At 37.2% G+C, this 22605-nt stretch overlaps 1 protein-coding gene and 1 non-coding gene across 9 annotated transcripts in view; both read right to left on the reverse strand.

Moving 5' to 3' along the window:
* dop (microtubule-associated serine/threonine (MAST) protein kinase dop) overlaps nt 1-22605 on the reverse strand; it is a 1172801-nt gene that overhangs the window by 369059 nt on the left and 781137 nt on the right. The window contains exon 2 of one of the 8 annotated variants that reach the window (XM_081761430.1): nt 15790-15965. The exons of 6 other annotated variants lie outside the window; for them this stretch is intronic. Coding sequence is in view for 1 of the 2 variants with exons in the window: in XM_081761424.1 (XP_081617550.1) it covers nt 15790-15997 (208 nt within the window). In the remaining variant the exon portion in view is untranslated. Of the gene's footprint in view, nt 1-15789; nt 16005-22605 lie in introns of those variants that run through there. One more of the 8 variants, XM_081761424.1, reaches the window with a different exon arrangement.
* TRNAR-CCG (transfer RNA arginine (anticodon CCG)) lies at nt 9969-10040 on the reverse strand. The gene has a single exon. It is a non-coding gene; the product is annotated as a tRNA-Arg (tRNA).

A 22605-nucleotide genomic window follows, 5' to 3' on the forward strand; every position in this document is an offset into this window, starting at 1 on the left:
AATTTTCTTTAAAAAAAAAAAATACTGTAAATATTATCTGAAATGCTTTTTCTTTGCACATGAAGAAAATGGTTTACGGAAAATACTTAAATAGGAACCCCGCTTAATCCCATAGGATGAATATTTTATATTCAAACTGAAAAATTTCGGTTCAAATCAAGTGTTACATATATTCAAAATTTTATTTCAAACGCTCAAGCTGTTTTCTTGCGAAAAGGTGGCACGAAATGTCCTTTTCATGTCAATTTTCTCAAAATAGCTCCTCCCCATGTTAAACACGGCCCCGTTATCTACAATCCTCACCAAAGTATTGCAGCACCCGACCATATAAACGCAATTCAATAAATGCATCCGGTATGTTTTCACTTCTCGCGAAAAATGTGTGTCCACTCTCATTGGGTAATCTAATATTAACTCTTCTAGTGCAACATGTGCAGTGGTCGACTGTACGGAAACTTTTGCTTTCAGTGAGTTCCCCCAAGTGAGGTAGAATCTTGGCACACGTCAGCCAGGTACTATTTTAAGTAGAAAGGGTGCAGCAAGCATCATTGAAATATTTGTCAAGTACTCTGTCCTCTCCACGTCCTCTAATTTGCAACATATTTTCCTATCAATAGCACTAAACATTTACAGAACAACAACTGTGTTGTCAAATGTTCTACGTCATCAACGAAGAACTCTTTTTACAACTTTATCATTCAACATATTATCGAGAGTAGGGATTAAGTTATGCTATTTAGAAAACAAGAAGAATATGCGGAATTTTATTGAATAATTCATGTCTCCGTGTCTCAGAAATTTTACTATAGTAACTCCCTCTTTAATTGTAGAATTATCAAAAAAAAAAAAAAAAAAACTCTCTTAGTTGTACTGTCAAAATTTCAAGTTTCTAGCTTAAGAGTCTTCAACCCGGCGAAATTAAAATATCGCTAATTTTACCGTAATTATGTGATATCTTCAAATAGATAAAAGATAATCGAAATGTGGAACAAGAACGCCCTAGACAATATTATTTTACATGAGAAACCGTTATCACGACTCACTTATCTGCTTTCGATTTCGAGCCATTTTGAAAATCGGCGTTTATTTTCGCATTTCTAAACAGCTGAAAACGGAAACCCACTAGGTGACTTGTGGTAACGGTACCTCACGCAAAATAATATTGTCTAGGGCGCTCTTGTTCCATATTTCAATTATCTTTTATCTATTTGAAGATATCACATAATTACTGTAAAAATTAGCGGTATTTTAATTTCGCCGGGATGAAGACTCTTAAGTGGTTTGTTCTAGGCGTTGATCAGACCATCCTCAGGACGACTTCTCTTTTATACGTATAGAGATTATTTGAAAAATCGTGGGTCATTTTTCTCTTCTCGCTTTCGCCAATACGCTAAGATTCAAAATGAACATAATAAACCCTGTTCGCAAGTGAAGTTTTTATAAACACTTACTGGGGAAATGTTATCTGATAAACTAAGCTAGTTAGCAAATTTCACCTTCGAAGGAGGACAGCCCGAATACTGTATATATATACACACATTGGCTCACAAAATTGATCGTACACCCTACTATTGTGTTTTTCAGATGTAAAGCATCACGGGCAGTAGCCAATGCTGTGGGATATTCCGCGCGGTGTTGCCGGATTTCGGACTCCCCTTTCCCTTCTCGCTCTTCCTCTAGTTGAGATTATTACACATACATTGGCAACATTATTCACAATGTAAATATACTATTCCAGCAAACTCAAAGATTTTGGCTGTGTATCCTAGAAGTATATATAGCAACTGAATAACCTACCTATTAACTTATTCCAGTGGAACTGCTAAACGTTCGTCTTCAACACTACTTTCACTATCGTCTATGTCAATTAATATTTCGCCATTGTCTGAATCTGACTCTTGTAAATTTTTTATTATGAGTTCCAAAAATTATAAACACAAAAAAAATAATTCTTCGAGCTTCACTTCGTAGCACTTTTTTTTAAAAGAAAATTCCGCACTTGTACTCGGTTTCCTTAAAGACACTGTCAACTATAATTTTGGAGAACAAATGAACTACCACGAAAAAAAGCAATCTAGACACTGATGAATTCTGTTTATGCTAGAAGAGAAGTTGCGTACCTACACACACAATCAGCTCCTTTGCTTCCATGTCTGTTCCTATAATAACATACTCTTATACTTGATGTAGGTCTCACAACAACAATCCATCTGATTCGTAAGCAACGCGATATGGTCGAGTTTGTTTTGGGTTACAATAATTTATGACACCACTCAGACGCCTGGTGCTTTTGCATCCCTACTAGAGGAGTAAAGAAGGATTACGTAATTGGCCACACATACGTAAGGTATTGAAACGAAGAAAAAAAAATCATACTGCGTTTCTTCTGTCGAATAAGGAAGAATCTTGCATGAAGGCAATTTCAAAACAATATTACGAATGTTCCATACCTTCTGTTCTTCCACATGAGCTCCCGCCGGGAATCGAATATATATAAATGAATCAAATTGCAGAGGCTTGTTATTTAATTCGATCGCTTACTATTCTCAAGGGTGTAGAAACGGGGGAAAAGAGGGCCTTGACTTTCCAAACTATTTCCAGCCCCGAAATGAGGTTCATCTAGTATATGTTTAGTAAACTTATTTAATAGTTAATGCAAATTAGGAACGTTTATAATAAAATACGATTTTTAAAAAAAGAAAAAGGAAAACATCATCAATACAGTTTCTGTACCTAATTACAAGGACGCTGATTTCTCTGTAAATTGGGGGGGGGGTGCATTCAGATGCAGAAAGCATATATGATGATTTTGTGACAAATTGCATTCAAATTATGCCTAATATTGCACATTTACAAATAAAATGAGGGCTCTGGCTCCCTCAGTCCCCCCAGGATCTCTCACTACTATATTATTGCATAATAATATCTGAGTTGATATTTTTTCGAGTTTTTTCCCTTTAGTATTTTAACCTACATAAACACAAAGTCGGATAAACAGACTGCTAGAAACAGCATTTGTTTTCTTATGAATAGCTTGTTGATTTATCTCTTACAATCCGCTTTTCAACTTCAGTACTGTCAAGATCCGTCTTTTGTTAAGGTAGCATCGAGAAAACATAATATGTGTATAGTATACATGGTGAGTTAAAATGCTTTCATATCCTGAAAGAGGTCATTTGTTCTGATTTTAATGCGTGAAAAGCTTTCCTCCCCCTGAAAGTAATGTTCCCCTAGAACAACCTGTTGGTTACACCCCTGATTATCCTTTAATAAAAGTTGAGTTCCATTTCCAAATCGAAGAAAAATCCATTGGAAATTAGACGGGACTCAACGCTCGTTTTACTAATTGTTTTATATGGAAACCTTTCAAAGCGTGTATCATGACAACCAGTTGTCATAAAAAGATGTAGTTTTCACGTATGTGTTCGTAATTCTTTTCTCTACTTCGTAAAGTGAGCAGTTAATGTGCTAATACAATATTTCTAATAAGCGCCTCTGCTATTGTCAAGATTCGCAGTAGCGCGAGAAGTCAGCGTGCAGAACTGCTTGTCGCGAATTGTCAACACCGCTCAAAGCCAATTGGACGCCGCGTAAAGCCAACTCAAGGCCATGCCGCTTCCCATCTGAAAAATGCTGTAATTTCTAAATATTAACGCGTAAAGTCATTACTCGTCACAATGTCTACATGTTTGCAGTTATTGAGGCGGAACTGATGTTCATGGGACCCATCTGTATGAGTATCGCATCTTCTTGTCCACTGTATCTGCAGTTGTTGGTGGATTCTCCAGATCCATGCACAAAAGACAGTCACAGGATTGATCGTACACTTCTACATTTAGCTCGTGGTGAAGGAGGGGGTAGAAACAAAGCTGAAGGAGTGAGTCACTGTACTAGTAAGTTATCCACGTCTTTCTACGTATTTGAGGTGAGTGCAATATGAACAAATTGCAGTACATGGCACCAAAAAGTGAAACTACATACTCTGAACGTAAATTAATTATTAAACTAGCTATGGAGGGAAAATCCTTAAGAACTATAGCAAAAGTAACAGGCAGAACACATTCAACATTCAGGCAGTTGTCATTCAAGTACGAGGGCAGGATAAGAAATAAAGATGGTCGAGGAAGAAAACGTATATTGAGTGAAAGAGACGAACGAAGAATCATCTTAAAAATTAAAAAGGATCCTCGTCAGAGAGTACCCAAACTGACAACAGAAGTGGCATCATCCATTGGGAGACCCCTTTCCACAGAAACAGTGAGAAGAGCCTTACGAAAAGGTGGATTCAATGTCCGAGTTGCTAGGAAGAAGCCCTATATTAACAAGACGAATCAACGCAAAAGGCTTCAATTTGCTCTGGAACGCAAACAATTCTCCGAAGACTTTTGGAATAGCGTAATATTTAGTGATGAGAGCAAATTTAACCTGTATGGTTCCGACGGTCACAAAATTATTTGGCGAAAACCTAATACAGAATTTAAGAAGGAACACACTAGACCAACAGTAAACCATGAAGGAGGATCAGTCATGGTTTGGGGCTGCATGGCAGCTTCTGGCGTAGGAAATCTACACTTTATTGAGGGAAAAATGGATAAATTTGCCTATCTCGACATATTGAAGACAAACTTGAAGTCTGGTGCAGAAAAATTAGGGCTTGGACAGTTCTACAGATTTCAGCAGGACAACGACCCCAAGCATACTGCTTATATTGTGCGCTCATGGCTATTGAACCACACACCAAAGACTTTTGCAAACCCTCCTCAATCACCAGATCTCAATCCCATAGAAAATCTATAGTGGGAATTAGAGAGGAATGTGCAGCAGCGCCAACCGAATAACATGACAGAACTGAAGACGTTCCTGAAAGAAGAGTGGGTCAAAATTGCCCCTAGTGTTACAAAGAAGTTGGTACAATCAATGCCAAATAGACTGGCCGAGGTGATAAGAAGAAATGGGTTCGCAACTCGCTACTGAACTTTTCAAATTTGTAAATGAGCAAGGTGTAGGAATAGTTTTGTGACTCTCGGGTTTGTGTATGAAAGTGTTTTGTTTCTACGTTCAAAGTTTGATTGTGTGTAAAGGAATGAAATAAATTTATTTTGACACACAAACATAGTCAACGTCTTGCGAATGAAATCAGAAAAATAAACACACTGCTGAACAAGACGGCACTTATTTAATATAAAAACACATTTACACGTGACGTTTCGAGCTTCTAGCCAAGATCCTCATCAGACGTACACTCACGTGATGTACGTCTGATGAGGATCTTGGCTAGAAGATCGAAACGTCACGTGTAAATGTGTTTTTATATTAAATAAGTGCCGTCTTGTTCAGCAGTGTGTTTATTTTTCAAATTTATTTTGTTTATAAGATTCCTTGACATAATATATTTCAGTTTATTGTAAGATATGTAAAAGAGGTTATTTATATCCATTTGTCACACAGCGCCAAGTGTACGATCAATTTTGTGAGCCACTGTATATACAATGAAACAGACTTCTTTATATATGAAATTAAGTGAAATCTTTGAGTTTAATATGCCATGATTATGCCCTGTTAGGCTAAGGGAGACGCTAAGTAAAGTAAGTGAATGATAATGGAAGAATTGGTGGGATGAGGAAGCGGGAGAACCCCGAGAAAACCCACGAGCACGATGTTGTCCATCACAAACTTACATGGCCGGGGATCGAACCAAAGACCCCACGCACCAGAGGTAAGAGCCCTACCTCTGAGACACCCTGCCTTCAGACTTCTTTAGAAGTTACTATGCATGCGTTGCTAAGGTAAACAGGTCACTGAAACAATAATTATTCCATGACACCATTCATAATATATCTGGAACAGTCGTGTTGATCGTGGCGGGTCAAATAGCCTCAGTCTTGATGCCCCAATTAAACCATAATCATTCATTAATTCTTCTTTCATCAATTCCATTAATCAGGGTTTTGCTTCTATATCCCCTGAATTGTTGCTTCAAACACTGAGTTCAATTTCCAGTGCAAAAGAGTTGCTTTCTCTGATTCAGTGTTTAGACAGCAATACATGCAAATAACAAAGTTTGGTTTCGAAAGTGAGAGTGGATGTGTTTTCTGCACATCGCCTTAGTGGGTAAATAAGCAAAAAGACGCCTTGAGATGACAAATGGGATTCATTCTAGTTTGAATAAGGTCACTAAGATCAATGTTCGATTTGCAAGGGGAGAGGTATTCTCGGGATTCCCACCCTCCTTAGACATTTAAAAATACCATCACACAATGGCAACATCTGTTGGAACGAACGAATTGTGTCCCTCTGGCTATTTCGTAAATCGAACAGGAGCCAAGAAATCTTCAAGCATTAAGAGTCCCTATCACTGCGAAATTAAAATACCGCTAATTTTACAGTAATTATGTGATATCTTCAAATAGATAAAATATAATGGAAAAGTGGATCAAGACCTCCCTAGACGTTGCTATTTTGCAAGAGGTACCGTTATCACGAGTCACCTAGTAGCTTTCCGTTTGCAGTTATTTAGAAACGCGAAAAGAAAAGCCTATTTTCTAAATGGCTGGAAATCGAAAGCAGATAAATGAGTCACGATAACGATATCTCACGCAAAATAATACTGTATTGTCTAGGGAGGTCTTGTTCCACTTTTTGATTATCTTTTATCTATTTGAAGATATCACATAATTACTGTAAAATTAGCGGTATTTTAATTTCGCAGTGATGAGGCCTCTTAACTAATACGCTTTACGTCTCTCCTCAACACTGCCTGATCGTGCTAAAGTGGCAAGTGTTGCTCATGAGATGAGAAATCATTTTCAAATTCGAGTCTGAGACCAAAAATTTCATGAGTCCCATCAGCAACAATGATTTACTCAAGTATTACATCTGAAACATTGTTTTCGTGTTACATGATTTACAATACAACAGTTAAGAATGCCTCAAGAGCATTGCCAGAACGAACTTAAAAAAGAATGGAGAGATGGAGTGGGAAGGAAAACTTCGCTTGTTCCTACATGTAAATCTTATTATCCGCACCACCTCCTTTTCCCCCACAAAATATCATCTCTCTCAGGGGCGTAAATAAGGGCCCCGCAAACCCCGCATTGCGGGGGACCTCAAACCATGAGAGGTCCCCAAATCGTGAAGTTGGATGTAAAGAAGGGGCCCCACTCCACGCTGTCTGCGGGTAGGCCCCCAAACATTTAGTTGCGCCACTGATCTCTGTATGACTTACGGTTCCCGAGATATGGCTCTTTGACTCTCGAAATTCGTACATCTTTGGCCAATATCTGGGGAACGGTGGCCAGTTGGCCAGTGACCACCGGTTACTATTTGGAACCAAAATGTTCACTATCCTCTTTGGTATTAACTAACACAAATATAATCTCTCTATGACTTCCGGTTTCCGAGATATGTCTCCTTAAATCTCCCACAATCGGAACTATTTTTAGGACAATATCTCGGGAACGGTAAGAGTGACGCGAAAAATCCCATCACTTTCTCAAGATACTTTTTGATGCTCTATCGAATGGAGGGATCAAGATTGAAAAAAAATATCGCAAATAAACACACAGACACATATACAGAGAATTCAGTAATAAACTTTATAAGTTCATTGAAAACTGTAAGTTAATAAAATAATTGTAAATACAATGAAAGAACATTCATCAACGTTTCAATACGAAAATCATTACACAATATACTCCAACAATTCTCAACGAACTTAAAACGTTCGTTACTGATTTCTCTATGTCCGTGTGTCTGACCGCTGTCCGTTATTTGCATTTTTTTTTTCAATTTTGAGCTCTCCATTCGATAGAGCATAAAAAAAAAAAAACTATCTGAGAAAGTAATGGAATTTTTCTCACCACTCATACCGTTCCCGAAATATTGACCAAAAATGGCCGATTTCCAGAGGTTTAAGGAGCCATATCTCGGGAACCATAAGTTATAGAAAAATGATACTGGTGTTGATCTATACCTAAGAGGATGGTAAATATTTTGATACCAAATAGTACTCGGTGGTCATTGGTTTAGGCAGTGGCCAGTGGCCATCAGTTAATAATGGTATCAAAATGTTTACCATCCTCTTAGGTATTGATTAACAACAATATCATTTCTCTATGACTTACCGTTCTCGTGATTTTGGTTTAAAAAATGACCGATTTCCAAATATTAAAAGAGCCATATCTCGGAAAACATATAAAGAGATGATATTAGTGTTGGTCAATACATAAGAAAATTTTGAAAATTTTGCTACCAAATAGTAACCGGTGGCCACTGAACAACTGGCCACCGTTTCCCAGATATTAACCAAAAAAGTTCGAATTTCGGGAGATTTAAGGAGCCATATTTCGGGAACCGTAAGTCATAGAGAGATGATATTTTGCGAGAAACAGAAGAAGATGTGGATAAAAAGATTTACTTTTACATGTAGGAACAATCACAGCTATCCTTTCCCCTCCATCACTTCATTGTTAACCCTGCATCCCTCGTGCGGGGTAAATATGACCCCAGAGGGATATTTTTTGTTTGGCTCTCCTAGACAGTTGGCAATTCTAACCCGGCCACCCTACTAGCTGTCTGTTGTATTGTTTACTTCAAGGCCAACAATTAGTTAGTTGTTTACTGCAACATTTTTCGTACACAAAAAATATGTTTAATATAAAGTGGGGTCACTGTGACCCCACGCGAGGGTTGTTGATACCTAACACCGCGCGAGTGGTGCAGGGTTAAGTTCGTTCTGGCACTGCTCTTGGAATATTTTCAACTGGTTATATCACACACTTTTCGTCTTTCGGAGATCTCTCGTCATGCGGAAGGACTCTGATAACTTTCAAATGAAATTAAGAAAAAAAAATCAAGGCACAAATTTTGGACAAAAATTAACAAAACGAGACGAGACATACTTATTTGTCGTCTCATTTCGTCCCGTGAGTAACACTACAAGTAGTTAATGTGAGTGCCTTCTGCGCCTAGGTCATAACGATACTTGTATTTCATCACTCTTTATTATACCTTTATTTGTATTTGTGGGCAGAAGTACTTTTAAATTATGCACAAGCTGCTCAAGAAGTGAAGAAGATTATTAAGAATATATATAGACAGAAATTTGTGTATATACATTTGTGTACGAATATATATATGTAATTTCTTTTCTAGTTGTCATAGCAACGAGAAATAAATATATCATAATTGCGGATCCATCTTGTGTAAGCTACATGCACAATTTTTAAGAAGTGTATTTGTTTATTTTTTACGTGCAATAATAAACGGTACTATCTAAATGCAGTGTATAAGCTGTTTTATGATGTTTTTTCGTAACCTTGTAGCTACATAAATATATATAAACTGTGAGGACCTGTGGGATTTCGTCGCTTTAAGGTTCCCAATTGAATTTTTAATAGAAACATGTAGTTCAGGTTCACACCCGATTAGTGGTTCGTATCCCACATGTATGCTCGAAAATCCTGTCTCGTATAGTCTGTGCACTGAAAAGCGAAGCTAACTGAAGTCAATCAATCAAATTGGTCTCTCGTCGACCGAAGTCGGTGATAAAATACAAAGACTGAAATTTCTGTCTAGTAGAGTGCTAGATATTCAATCTACTATATTCCCGGCGGGGTCTCACATGGTTCGGATTCCACGTTAATTAGTGGTCCATGTCTCATATAGCCTCGCTGCTAAAAGGGACACTCAACTTTAAAAAAAATCAATGAATTCACTATAGCTGTCCTATATCATTTAGTTAATCTACTCCTGGAGTATCATGTCATTTGTTCCTTAGAATTTTCTTTCTAGCAGTTTAAATAAATGAAATGAAATGAAATCTGTAAGTTTAACGTCCCACGATTATGCCGGTTAGGCTAAAGGAGACGGTGATAATGAGTGAAATGGTGGAATGAAGAAAGTGGGAGGAAACGGGAGCACCCCGAGAAAACCTACGAGCACAGTGTTTGTCCACCACAAAGTCCACACGGCGCGAGCTGGGATCGAACCAGGGACCCCCCGCACCGGAGGTGAACGCTCTACCACTGAGCCACCGCACCCCCTAGCAGTTTAAATAGTTTACTGTAAGTAGCAGATTAAATAAGGAACAACACTATTTGCTTCTCCATAGTAGCCAAATACGAAATTTCGTTTGTTCCTTTTCATATGTCTCAGATATTCCATTGTGTCTAAGATAGGTGTACCATTCCTCTTCAATACCAAATCTCTTGAACACCGTTCTCCTTTCAGATTTCCAAAGTGCCAGTGTTTAACAACAAAACAATTTATTAGAAATAGGCATCAATATTATTATATTATTAATTATAAAAACAGTGACGCTGCAACCCTCGAATTTTTATTATTAGAACTTAATCACTGATTATCAGTTAAGATAGGATATTAATTTGAGCGTAAACTTTACACAGATGAAGAAAAATAAAACTCTTTAGCATTTCTTAAATAATTTTATCTCACGCTTCGTCACGTTAGATATTGCTATTAACGTATGGCCTGAGGTCAAGATGTTTTCAACTGGATGCTTCCTCCATGGATTTCAAAGATTTGAGATAAGATGAGTGGAACTATTTCAGTAACAACGCACAACCCACAACTTTTGTAGTATACCTGGATGTTGACATTCACGTAGTCTATTATCAACATCAGTAAACTAAAAGCCTGTGACAAACATCTTGGCATTTCAGCTAAACGAATAAAACGCAAGCTCTAGCGCGACGTTGCCAAGTGATAAAAAGGTGTGGCTATGGATAAACAGACAAACTACAGCGCGATCAGGTGACAGGGGGATAGAAGTGGATGTGTACAAAATAAACGTGGCAATACCGCTGGTCTCTCATTTGCTGACAGCATTTAAATGGATTTTGGAGCGCCGTCTTCAAATGCCAAGATGTCTGTCACGTCATTTAAAAACACTTTCCTATAGAAGAAAAAGAAAGTGAGGTTATCTCGGCCATTAAGCAATACTAAGTATTTGTGCCTAATAATAATAATACTAAAAGATTGTTAGTTTGATCTTAAACTTTGAAACTAAGGTAGACTTCCGAACTATGCTAGTTCAGTATTCAAAGTAGCACATACGTAATTACTAGTTGCAATTAAAGGTATAAGATCAACGGTTCTGTTTCTCGAACACTGCATCTATATTAGAAAACTATTACTCGCTATGCCTTCCTGTTTTTGGACTATCGAGATTAAGAAGACAAAACCGGATATGGTAATTGATGTCTACCACTTCCGGTTACAAAAAATAAAAAGAATCAGAGGAGAAACCTATTCTTGATACTGTACCCACATATTGTATATGTATTAGTGTCTCAAAAGTCTCCCAATATAATGTTTTCAATCTAAAGTGAAGGAATTTCTTTAAAACGTACGAGTCGTTTGGGCTGTAAACTCTTTATGCACACAATGTCAAATGAAAATGCAACGTTGCCATTTACCTGGACGCACAACATAAGTGAATACTACGCTAACGCGTCGATGGCCAGCCCCCATTTCAAACAATAACTTAATTCAGTTATGTTGTGGATCCAGATAAATGGCAACGTTGCACTTTCATTTAACACTGAGCGCATAAAGAGTGTACAGCCCAAACGGCTCGTCCGATTTTTAAAAAATTCCTCCACTCCGGATTGAAATTCCTCCACATCATATTTGAAGACGGTTTCCTCTCTTACATTTTGTCGTAACTCTGATAATAACAGTTACCCTATGTCAGGGGACTTTTGAGACATCCTGTACATATAAAACTGCTTGTCGTTATTTCCCTTTAACCCATTATGCGATCCGTGTTGTAACAGAATAATCGTCGAGTTTCACTCCTTTCGGTTTCAACAGACTAATAAAAAAGAAAAAAAAGTAGAGACAAAATTCAATCCTGAGAGCTGAATCTGTCAAAAATAACTTCCTGACACCCTTTAGTTTTGTCCTATGGAAATATGCATTACAACCGAAGTACTAGCAAATTCCAACCACTTGTAACATGCTTGGCTTCTAGTGAATTCTATAAATTCAACGGAGGCCAGCACAAGGATTATTAATAGATATCGTGGGAAATATAATACTAATTTTAAAGCAACAATTTTATTAACATGGAAAGTATATGCTTTTTATACACGTTAAACAAGTAGTGAAAATGTAACGAAGAACAACAAGTAATATAAATATTCAATATCGAAATCGTAATTTAAATACGGTATCTTTTATATACTCTAAACCATTAATTTCGTAAAGTCTCAAGACGAATAACAAGTTTAATAATTTTAATTGTGAGCACAAATGATTAGTTTGCATAAGGCCTCGTGGCAGGTTAAATTTCGAAGGTTAATATAGACCAAATATATTTTTCCATGAGACCTAAATATGCCGGGATGATACCTAAAGACTTCCTTTTCCATTTACATATAGTCTAAATAAAATTGAAGTATTACATTTTTATAGATTAAATCCTTTCAATAGAAGTAACTTAAATATGTCATTACTCCTTACCTGCGAAATCCAAAGTGAGGCAAATTCGTAACGGCCCGGTTTAGTTCTCTACCGAGTACCGAGATTGCCCACCAGATGGTAGCTCACTTCAGACATAGGCCTATCAATTCTAGACTATCTCTCCCTCTATGTAGTTTTTATCCTTTGCGCTCTTACAAATGTTCTTATACAAAATATATATAAAATATACATTTATTGGGACTATTACGTTACATAATATATCCTACCCCTCTCTCTATATAGGATACTAACCTTACTACAAAAGGAATAGTCCACAATAAATGGAATATGAATTGTTGACCAAAAATTTCCTACTTACAGTTTTCCAGAATCTTATAATAAACTACTCTCTTATATATTACATCTTATTGCCATGCCTGCTTTACAAAGTATTAGGAGGATATGGAATACTTCTCTCTGCAAAGAAAAAATAATAAACCCACAAAAATATCTAACAATGATTACAAGGTACATATACATATTAAGATTCATTATTATCAACATAAGGTTTAACATGATTTATATGTCTCTTAATGATAACATTAGGTTGATCACATTTTCTTAACCAAAGGGTGTTTAACGTAGGTTTATTAATGACCTCAAATGGCCCATAAAATAAGGGGGATAATTTAGGAGTATAATGTTTAAGTAATGAAGCCTTTTGAAACTTCCTAACCAATACCTTCTGACCTTCCGAATAATTACTAGGTTCTCTATTTTTATTATAACATTTCTCCTTTCTACGCCAGGCTTTATCAATGTTGATGATGACTCTCCTCAACCTTTCTTCTTTATCCGGCGCCTTAGTTAACTCGTCGAAGTCTATTTCCCACAACACGTCCAAAGGTGTATAAAGTTTTCTCCCAAGAAACAATTCAGATGGCTCGTATCCCGTACTCTTACTCTTACTGATGTTTAAGGTGAATTGGATTCTGTCCAACAGTTCAGCCCAATTATTTTGATGTTCATTACAATAAACACGAAGCATGTTCTTAAGCACTCTGTTCACTCTTTCACAAAGGTTACTGCTAGGATTGTACGGAGCTGTACTCACATCCTGGATACCTAAACTAAAGAGAAATTGTTTCATGTGATGACTACAGAACACCTGAGCACGATCATGAATGATTTTCTGAGGTTGTCCAACTAACATGAACAACTTCATTAAATGTTTGCATATAACCTTGGAATTCAAGGAACGCAAAGGTTGAAGCATGACGAACCGTGATGCTGCGTCCGTAATGACGAGGATATGACGATAAGGTCCAGAATTTGGAAGCTGGCCAACAGTGTCCAAATACCAGCTGTTGTTTGGCGTAGTAACTTTCCTACTGTAGTAAATTCCTTGTTTTTTTCTGTTGGTGTCCTTACAGAGTTGACATCGCTGACATCCTTTCACGTATTCTCTGACGTCACGGTATAAGGTCTTCCAGGTACATCTAGAGGCTATCTTCGCTATCGTCTTGGAATATCCAGCGTGAAATCCGCCCATCTCATCACAGTGAAAATATTTCATGATAGGATACACCATTTCCTTAGGGATGACTATCCTCCAACCATGGTTTCTTCTGCCTCGGGTCTTCTTCATTAAGATTCCGTCCTTAAGACAGTATTCATCCGCCCTTTGACCTCGCCGCACTTCTTGGATAATATTCCGTACTTCAGGATCTTCCATTTGATGTTCTTTTAACGGTTTGTTAAACAAGGGTGAACTCCAAAAATTGGCGAAACTAAGGTTGACTGGTTTCCCTTCAAATTCTTCAATTTCATTAACTGAAGGATCATTAGTATAGAATTCCACACCATTGTTCGTGCGCGAAATAAAATCAGATAAAAAGTTCTGCTTACTGCGGAGATAAACAACCTTGAAGGAATATTTAGATAGTTTTTCAATTAATGTACCATACTTACGTTGACGCTTATGATTCCGTAACAACCACGTGACTGATGAATTATCACAAAAAACAGTAAAGGGTTTTATAAGATACATTTCAAATTTTTCTATAGCTAGGAGAAGAGAACGTAGTTCAAGTTCGTATATGCTTTTTGACCAATCTACTGATGAAATATTCTTAGAGAAAAATGATACGGGTCTAAGAAGGCCGTCATCATCATATTGAGAAAGTATAGCGGAATGTTTCTTGTAAGTACTATCTACATGAATGACAAAAGATTTATTCATGTCTGGTAATTGTAATACAGCATGTTCAACAAATGCTTGCTTAATATTATTATAGGCTTCATCTTCCCTCTCACCCCAGTGAAATTTTATTTTATTAGACCTTGAACGGTGAAGAGGTTCCATGATTTCAGCATAATCTTTCACGTATTTACGGAAATAATTAAAAAACCCACAGATACGATTTACACCTTTCTTATTTTTGGGCTTAGGTAATTTAAGAATTGTGTCAATCCTTTCCGGATCAATTCTAGTTTCTCCCGCTTCAAATTCATAACCTAGGAATTTGATTTTAGTTTGGAAGAGTTGTGTTTTCCTTTTTGAAACTGTAATTCCCCATTTTCGAAAACGTTCAAGAATTTCCTCTAATACCCTCTTGTATGTTTCAATATCTGAGGCATGAATAAGGAAATCATCTTGAAAAATTTCAAGATTTTTACCTACTAAGTCCCCAAAGATTTTATACATGAAACTAGTAAGAACATATGGGCTCAAACGAAATCCCATTGGGAGAACTAAATGTTCTAATAAACGGTTAGGTGTACAAAATGTAGTATATTTTCTACTACTCTCAGAGATAGAGAACTGATAGAAACTTTGCTTTATATCTAATCTTCCGAAGATGGTATCCTTTCCTAAATTCGCTATAGTAGCCTCTACATGCGGGGATGGATAACTATTAACCCTTACTTTCTTGTTAATTTCAGAGTATGCTATAACAAGTCTAGGAGTACCGTCCTTATTGTGAACTAAAAAGCACGGAGACGAATAAGGAGAGAAATCGACCTCACGAACCACTCCCTTGTCGATAAGCTGATTTATATAATTATCAAGAGCCTTAAGTTTAGGGCCTGTAATTTGATATGGGGGGAGACGTACTGGAGTTTCATCCTCCATTTCTATTTCATAAGTGAACCCCTTTATTGTCCCTAGTTGTTCAGTGATAACATCACTATATTTCTCACAAAGATTTTCAACATAACATGGTAAATCTGGGTATTGTTCTACAAGTTTAACTGAAAGAGAGGAAGTATTATCAAAATTACAATTGTCAGAATCACATTCATCATATATGTCATTAATGCTATTTGATTTATTATGATAATAAACGAGGTATTCACTACCTGGTTTCTTTGTTGCGGCCTGGTCCTCCGGTCCACCGGAATCTGCTGCCAGAAAGGTACAGTGCTGTTTCTGCTGGGCACCTTGTTTATTCGTTTTTGGTTTCCAGTGTCCTTCCCGAACGATCCTTTGTCCATTGCGCCTCTCTCTAGAGTGACTCCGGACCGCATCGGAGACGCTGGAATGAGATATAGGACGAGTAGTTTCCATTGGAGACAAATAATCCCTCCAAAATAGAGGAACAGTAAGATTCTTCTGTTCAATTATAAATTGTTTGGCACTCAATTTGATATCAGCTTTCCATTTTAAAAGAAAGTTATTTCCTAACAGCAAATCAAATGTGGAGAGTTTATGATGTAAAATGTTTCACTAAATTCACAATCTTGAATTGAAAATTTAATTTCTGTGTTTTCATGAAGTTCAACCAAATGACCATCAACAGTGGTAGTCACTAATTCTGCTGAAGTAGGTTTTATAGGAACACGACACATAATTTGTCGTAAATATTTTCTGCTTATCAAATTGATACTAGAAGCTGTGTCCAATAAACAAGAGTTTGTGATGCCCGCAATTTGCACAATGATATATAATATTTGTTTATCACGCTGCATATTAATTAGTGTTTTTGAAGGTGGCACTGATGTACGCATAGTTTTTCCACTAACACAGAACCGCTGAGTATGTCCATAGCCAGCACATTTATAACATCTAATTAGATTACGTTTTTCCGTTTGCAAGCCAGAAACTTGTTTTTGATTTTTAGAATGATTTAGTGATTCTTCAAAAATGTTCGGTATATTTATAGCAGGTGGCATTGTTTTAAGTGACATATAATCTCTTTGATATTTAACAAAATGATCGTAAGTTTGCGCTATGGTCAACAATTCAGAAACTGAAGATGGTATGGCTTCCCCAAAACAATTTTGATATATTTCTGGTAAAACCAGACTGGTTACAATATTACAAAATATTTGTTCAGTGTATGTCATACCAAGAACATTGGCAACACTGATTTTCTCTTGGAAAAATGTTCCAAGTTCTTCCCCATCATTCATTAATCGGTAGAAGAATTTTCGTACATATTGTGTGCGACCTACTGTGGATATATATTTACATAACAAATTAGTACAAATTTCCTCCCAATCATTACAACGTGTTAGGAAAGAATGAAAGGTTCTGTTAAATTCACCCCTAGTTTGGGTTAAACTTGCTACCAAAATAGCTTCTAATTCTAAGTCATACCTCCTTATAAGCTCATCTAACCTAACCAGAAAGATAAAGCAAGAATGGCTATCTGTGCCATCAACTATCGGTAATGACTTAATTTGCTGTTCCAATGAACGGAAAACACTTTGTCCTAGCAATTTATCAAAATTGCATTGTATAGCAGGACGTGCCATATTTGGCTGCATTAAATTCATCTGTGCCAATGAAGACGGCATTCTACTTTCATTATACTGTTTACACTGCGTTTCATTTTCATTCCTATAGGACACAGTTCGTTCATTTTTCATGAACTGATCCTGCCTACCCTGTACATTGGGAGTACCTTTATTATTGTGTTTTGAAAAATAAATGTTACGCTGATGTATATCTGTGCCTTGTCCAAGATTATTTTGGCCTACAGACTGTACATTCACTCCGCGTCGCATCGGAACCTTAGTCCAAGATACCTTTGATTGGCCTACATAAGGTTTACCTGCACCACTAATATTGCCACATCGTGGACATGGGTACCTAATTGTCTGTGAAAAATGTTCACTATTAAAGGGCTCACACGGAGCTTGTACATTTTGTTCAGAACAGTATTGTTCTCTAAAGGAGTGTGCATTTAATTCTGCACCATATAACCCACTGGCTGTGTGTGCAGTTTGTTCAGCACGAAATGGCTCCCGTGAACCTCGTGCATTCAACTCAACATTAAGTGGCTCTCTAAAAACCTGGGCGTTTGGGTAACCCACACCAACTTCATTTTCAGTTTCAACAGTTTGATTAAATTCACCTTTATCACTTTCATAACTTTCAGTAAAATCTTCATTATCCGAGAAAGAAATTAAATTATGTTCACTCATGTTTTACACTTGATAAATCTCTAAGGTGCTCACAACTTTCAATATTTTTTTTTTTTTTTCCCACACGATATCTCATCAAGAAGACAGCTGTAATTTTTATGCTTGCCCACTTGATGGACTTTGGATTTCGCAGCCTTAAAAATTATGTAACATGCTTGGCTTCTAGTGAATTCTATAAATTCAACGGAGGCCAGCACAAGGATTATTAATAGATATCGTGGGAAATATAATACTAATTTTAAAGCAACAATTTTATTAACATGGAAAGTATATGCTTTTTATACACGTTAAACAAGTAGTGAAAATGTAACGAAGAACAACAAGTAATATAAATATTCAATATCGAAATCGTAATTTAAATACGGTATCTTTTATATACTCTAAACCATTAATTTCGTAAAGTCTCAAGACGAATAACAAGTTTAATAATTTTAATTGTGAGCACAAATGATTAGTTTGCATAAGGCCTCGTGGCAGGTTAAATTTCGAAGGTTAATATAGACCAAATATATTTTTCCATGAGACCTAAATATGCCGGGATGATACCTAAAGACTTCCTTTTCCATTTACATATAGTCTAAATAAAATTGAAGTATTACATTTTTATAGATTAAATCCTTTCAATAGAAGTAACTTAAATATGTCATTACTCCTTACCTGCGAAATCCAAAGTGAGGCAAATTCGTAACGGCCCGGTTTAGTTCTCTACCGAGTACCGAGATTGCCCACCAGATGGTAGCTCACTTCAGACATAGGCCTATCAATTCTAGACTATCTCTCCCTCTATGTAGTTTTTATCCTTTGCGCTCTTACAAATGTTCTTATACAAAATATATATAAAATATACATTTATTGGGACTATTACGTTACACACTTCCGGTTTTGGTAGAGGACTGATGAGTTTATCCACCATGATCCTCCCCGTTACAGCTCTGAGATTATATACTGGTGCAGTTCACATTCGTATAAGTTATTGTTCCAACAGTAGTCGCTAACGCTCTCGCGTTCGGTGCGAGCGGTCTCCGCTTCGATTCCCGGTCGGGACACTCGGTCGAAAAAGTGTAAAAATGCCTTTTCAAGTCAGTCACCCGGAATGAAGTTTCCCTCATTCACATAAGGCAAATGCAGGGATGGTACCTAATTTATAGGTTCCAGGCCGCTTCCTTTGCCCTGGATACCTGAATGTTTCCCGGAGACATCAACCCTCATACGTGACGGGCTAAATTGCCATAGAGGCCAAAAGCCCCGAAGTCTAAATTGTAAATCATAGTTCCAACAATTTTGTTTGAATAATGAATAATTATTCGAAGAACTGTTCTGATAACGAGTAATTGCTGAAATATTGAAAACAAATATTTGTATATCCGAATACCTGCAGGAAAAAAAAATCGAATAATATTAACACCACTGCTACATATAACTTAAATAATAAAGACAATGATATACTATCAAAAGTACACCATACATTAGCAATAATAAGAGTGCTTTGGTCAGAATTTATTTTTATTTAGGTTTTCTTTCCTTAGACTGAATCCCGGTGGGAACACTCGGTCGAAAAAGTGTAAAAGCTCTTCCACATCAACTTTCCTGAGTGAAGTTTTCCTTGGTTTTCCCCACATTCACACCAGACAAATGCTGGGATGGTACCTAGCATACAGGCCCAAGAACCGCTTCTTTCCTTCCCCGGATAGAGTGATCGCCGAAGGACATCATCCCTCATTCCTATCTAATCCTAAATCCTAATTCTAATCCCAATCCTTAGTCGGAAGCGGTAAAAGTTTAATTCTTATCGGTGTGTCGTATATACGTATTTCCTAATCATATTAGATTGGAGGGTTCATTACGGAGCCATTCTAGAAGTCCACTTTCCTTTAATTTTCGTACACTCACAAAATTCCACAAGGGAGTAATTATATATATATATATCTTTTGAAATGCTCATAAACATGAATTAGAACCGGAGCTGAACATGCATTTCGCAACCACTTTCACCATTAGCTCACTTAATGATGATTCAGGTATCTGTGCAAATGCTAAGAATTCATCACTCAGTCCCTCACGACGATTCCAGTTTCCTGTTTTAGTCAGCAAATAGTATTCACATACGCAACCATCTAACACCCTGCAGATTGTTTTCATAACGTTCCGACATCAATATCGTGGGTTTAAGACATTCGCTTCCTTGAAACGAGGTTTCTACTACCGTACGTCACTAGAGCATCTACGATTATTTCTTTAGCGAAGGATATCAGATTTCTCCAAACTGGAAGATGCGACAACTCTAGCTGCGATCATTTGCTTGTAAGGGTCAAACTGAAATTCATTTACTTTTAATGATGTAACACTTTAATCTTTAGCAAGTACTAGTGGTGATTGGTGACACGATAGTCTAATGATTAGAGCATTGGAGTCATGTCTACGTGGTCCTGGGTTCGATTTCTTCCCCAATTTTCGGCATTCACCCAGCGTCGTGAGGAAAACTGGGGAATCACGTGAATAAAAGACGAAGCTCCCCGATACGATGGTTAGCGATGGGGCGACGCGATGTGCTGGCCACGCGTTCGTTCACGACGCTGGGTGGGCGTAGTTCCACCAGTCGCTAACAAACGGCGTTGAGGCCCACACACCGGGCCGTTACTCCAAATGGTTAGCGTTTATTATCCATTTTGCTGGGTTGCAATAAAAACTTTAAATGCACAACTCCTTTATACTTACATCTCCACTCCTCCAAGTTGTGGGGCTGAATTTTGATATAAACGACACGGGAAGTGTCACTGTTTATCCCAGCGACCCGAAAAGTATGGTCGATGTTTTCACGTATCTCCTTCCCCCCCCCCCCCCCCAAAGTTCTGGGTCGGAAATTGGATTTAAACGGCATCAAAAGTGTCACTGCTCATTTCAGCGAGAAAGAAAACTATGGATTCGACACTAATATCAGTCATTTTCAATTTTAAATATCTCCACTCTCCCGTAGGATGCACCGTCAAAGTGAAACCATAACGAACCTCATCTCTGTTGAAAATTCGACCGAAATCGGTCGTGTGGTTCAAGAGTTATTAAATCACAAATATAGTCACTTCATATTTTTTCTCTCTCTCGTCCCCCCTCTACGTTGCATCGTCAAAATAAAATGACAGAAACCATCCTGGGCCTAAACATAATCTAGGCTATGTTAGAAATTTGATCGAGATCAGTCTCGTTGTTCAAGAGTTATTTAGTGTTATTTATATATCTTTTCCTCCCCTTCCCCTACGTTCTACCGTCAAAATGAAATTATAAAAACATCCCAGGCCCGAACCTCCTCTATGTGGAAAATTTGATAGAGAACGGTAGAGGGTTCACAAGGTACGAAGTCACAAACATAGTGACTTTCATTATATATATACACAGGGTGTTTAAAAACAACACCGACAACGTTTGAAAGGTGATTCTTGAGACCAAGATAAGACGAAAAGTATAGACCAACCTGGGTGCACAAATGCTTCCTTTCGGAATTATAGGCTCCCGAAAACATACACTTTAAAGGTCCATAGCTCCTAAACTATGAGAGCTATCGTAGTCGGGTCAAGACTTCACTGACGAGCTAATACGTGTGTTACCCAAAAATACATGTTTCAGAATCCTAAGGTACTCATGTAATAACTTTTATGAAGGTAGTTAATGAGTACTTCAAATTATACGCACGTGGCCCAACTTCCTCTATAAAAATTGTTGCGTGAGTATCGCAGGATTCTGAAACAAGTATTTTTGGATAGTGCAAATACTAGTTCCTAAGTGAAGTCTTGACCAGACTACGGTAGGTACCATAGTTTACGGAACTATGGACCTTTAAAGTTCTTTTTTTGTCATGTTTTCGGCAGCCTGTAACTCCGAAAAGAAGCATTTGTGCACCCAGGTTGGTCTATACATTTTTGTCTTATCTTGGTGACAAGAATCACCTCCCAAACGTTGTCGGTGTTGTTTCGAACCACTCTGCATAAATACACTAGACTGTTTCCAAAAAGTATAGCGTATATCCACCTGCGTATACGCTAGTTCTTTCGTCAATTTCAAGTGAGCATACGCTGTATCATGAAAACATTATGTGGGTATACGACGTATATGCCCACTTATACCGGTTATTATTCTCCAATCAATCCTTCAAAGCCAATTACTATGTTGTTAACATGGTTGCACTCTTCACCACATTTTCTAAAAGTTGTTAATTACAATTCGAATGAATAACATGGGAATTTTCGAAAGGAGATTTCTGAAAACATAAACATGCTATTAGATAAACAGCAACTATGACCTCATAAGACATGTTCCTTACATTTATAGGCTATAAGAATAGATCTACTGCTTTATTTAACAATAATTTATAGATATCCGAAGCCTAATTTTCTAAATTCCCAATTTGCAGTTGGATTAGCAAAGCTGACGTCATGTGAGCTTGTAATGAATAACATCCCGTCGATGAGTTTTCTTCGGGTTTTCCAGTTTCATTCCGCTACTTTCATTTTACGTCAAGCATCAGTCACTCGATTTATCGCCCATTTCTTCCAGCCTGCAAGGCATCACCGTCCATAATTCATTTCCTAACTTTCTCATATTTTACCTGGATTCGTAATTTCAGACCGTAAACAAACGATTGAAGTAGTCAAATAGCCTGATAAACAAAGCTTCAGGACAAGTTACTAGTCAGTCTTGAGTGTACACCCAGCCTGGAGTATAATCTTCAGTTGAAAAAAACTAAAAAACTAACAA

This window comes from Thermobia domestica, chromosome 6, assembly GCF_964235325.1.
Source record: "Thermobia domestica chromosome 6, izTheDome1.hap1.1, whole genome shotgun sequence".
NCBI classification, from domain to species: Eukaryota; Metazoa; Arthropoda; class Insecta; order Zygentoma; family Lepismatidae; genus Thermobia; species Thermobia domestica.